Source organism: Chaetura pelagica, unplaced genomic scaffold (genome assembly GCF_000747805.2).
Source record: "Chaetura pelagica isolate M959 unplaced genomic scaffold, ChaPel_1.0 scaffold676, whole genome shotgun sequence".
Lineage (NCBI taxonomy): Eukaryota > Metazoa > Chordata > Aves > Apodiformes > Apodidae > Chaetura > Chaetura pelagica.
The window spans coordinates 950,082-952,626 of record NW_009953724.1 but is presented as its reverse complement, the minus strand read 5'-3'; the positions used below and the strand labels follow the sequence as shown (position 1 = coordinate 952,626).

General features: G+C 51.1%; 1 protein-coding gene across 1 annotated transcript in view; it reads right to left on the bottom strand.

Annotated features, from left to right (window-relative positions):
• Positions 1–2,545, bottom strand: part of CAP1 (CAP, adenylate cyclase-associated protein 1 (yeast)) — a 7,451-nt gene that overhangs the window by 720 nt on the left and 4,186 nt on the right. Inside the window, exons 8-11 of the mRNA XM_010000628.1 lie at positions 1,589–1,776; positions 1,258–1,381; positions 1,080–1,162; positions 371–514 (exon numbers count right to left, since the gene is read on the bottom strand). Coding sequence (XP_009998930.1) covers positions 371–514; positions 1,080–1,162; positions 1,258–1,381; positions 1,589–1,776 — 539 coding nt within the window. The remainder of the gene's footprint in view (positions 1–370; positions 515–1,079; positions 1,163–1,257; positions 1,382–1,588; positions 1,777–2,545) is intronic.

The following is a 2,545-nucleotide window of genomic DNA, read 5'->3' as shown; positions in this document are numbered from 1 at the left end:
GAAAGAGTAGAAATCTGTTGTCCAAAAGCAGTTTATGAGTGAGACTAATAACAACTCCCACTGCCTTAGGCAATTCTTTCTGTGATATCCCCTCCTGTACCACAAACGCTGCCTGTTCTGCCCCCAGGAGCTCCTGAGGAAGAAAAAACTCTGACAAAGCAGCAAACATCTCACTGCAAAGACAAACCAACTTGATTTGCTGGTTTTTAGCATCTGATCATCATTCATAACCAAGCCCAGGGCCTAGAACTGTCCCTGCAGACCTCACTGCTACCATGACATTCCCTGCAGGGCTCAGAATACAAATCCTGCCCTTCACACCCCCTCTCCCCCTCCAAGAAGACCACAGGGACATCAAAACAGCACTTACAAAGTCACCTCCCTCTGTGGGAATAAGGACATTCATCTCTGAGGACTTGGCACTGACAATCTCACAGTCTAGAGAGTTCTTGCTCAGGTACACATGGCAACCATCTGTCTTGTTGATGGAAATCGTTGGCACTTTACCCAATACCTGGCAGGGTGGTCAAGGCAAAGGTTAGAGGAGCATTTCCTTGGAACTGGGCAACCACAACACTTTTCTTTTGTGTTTGACTCCAACCCCTCCATCCCAGACAACCTGCATTTCAAGTGCTCCCACCTTTTGGCAAAAAAATCTGCAGTTATTTGTTGTTTTAATCTCCTTGGAACAACAGGGAATGTTGGGCAAACTGACCACCCCAAGTCAGACACCAACACTGCAAACAGAGCAGGTGCCACTGCTGGTCTCCTGCTTTGGCAGTCGTGGTGCCCTGCCTCACTGAGACTCATCTGTTCTCCAGAGCCCTCAAGCAGCTCAGAGAGGCAAATTCCAGCCCTTTGCTAAGGGCTGGGCAGGGTGAGCTGCAGAGCAGTGGGACAGGTAGTGTTTCACAGAATGGTTTGAGTTGGAAGGGACCTTAAAGATCATCTAGTTCCAACCCCCTGCATGGGCAGGGACACCTCCCACAGCAGATTCCTGTTCTGGAAATAAAACTACTCAGCAGCTGCAGGTGCCCTGTTGTACAGCACACGAGTCACACTCCAGGTTGCACACTCACCTGAACTTTAACATCCCTGCTGTTGATGATCTCTACGATGCCCACCACGTCATCAAACACCAGCCCCAGCTTCTTACAGTTATCTGCAGGGAGAAAAGAACAGGTCAGGTTTTGGGAGATCCAGCCTCCTGCAAACAGCCCCGTGCACAGGAGCAGTTCTCAGGGTTTCTTCACTTACCGAGGGTGATGGAGTTGATCTTGCCCTTGATTTGGAGTGTGCTATTTGTGCACTTGAAGACATATGCTACCTGCTTCAACTCTGTGTCACTGATTACCAGGTCAGTGGCATTCTCCTGGTTTTCCTGAAAAGGCAGGGAAAACACATTTTATTTTTGGAATGTAGACCAGTTCATCCACGTGAACAGCAGGGCAGTGCAGCCCCTTTAAAGGCAAACTGTGTGTGTCTTCAGGCTGGTGCCTCTTAGGAGAAAGGTCTCCAGGAGATACCCCCTTCCCTGCAGCAAAACTCCCACCCCTCCAACCCACTGGTGACCACACCAGGCACTCACCACTCTCCATTTCTTGCCCTCTAATTCTAGCAATGCAGGTGCCTTTGGAGAGGTTTTTTGGGAGGGATTAGCATTACAGGCTGGTTTGGGAGCAGTGAAAGGTTTGGGTCCACTTCTCACAGGACCCCCTTGGTTCTTCAGTGCTGGATTCTTGTGGGTCTTCATGTCATCTGAAACATGTCGTAAGCCTGCAAGAGGAATCAGAGCTCAGCTCTCCCTCAGGAGCAGTTTCACATCAGTGGTTGCAACAATCATAATTATAACATTTTTCAAAATGCAAATCAATTGAGACTGGGCCTACATTAAGCCCAAGCATGAGGAACAGCAAGTGAAAGAGGGAGCAAGAAACACCTGACACATTGGTGATGTGAACACAAGATGTGTTGTAAAACCAGAATTGTGGAATGGTTTGGGTTGGAAGGGACCTTAAAGATCACCCAGATCCAACCCCCTGCATGGGCAGGGACACCTCCCAGCAGCCCAGGCTGCTCCAAGCCCCATCCAACCTGCCCTTCAACACTGCCAGGGATAGGGCAGCCACAGCTTCCCTGGGCAACCTAGGCCAGGCTCTCACCACCCTCACAGCAAAGAATTTCCTCCTCATGTCCAACCTCCATCTCCCCTCTGCCAGCCCTTTCACTCTGCAGCTGGATAAAGCCCTGAGCCAAGCAGGCAGAAGGGGTGAGCTTTGTGAAAACATTAATTAGGTTTAAAATTGGACCCTTTGTACTGGAGATGTGCAGGGAACCAGAAGGCTCCTCCTCTCTGACCCAGCCAGATCCATCTCTTGCTGCCCCTGCCAGAGGCTGAGAACTGCCCCCCAGCTGCACCTCCCCTTGGCCCTGGGAGCTGCTCTGGGGCAGCTCCTGCCTCTCACCCTGGGGCAAATGGTCCTTTGTCACTGCAGCCTGCAGGGGAGCGGGTGTGGGGAGGGGGGCAGCACTGACTGGGGGGCAC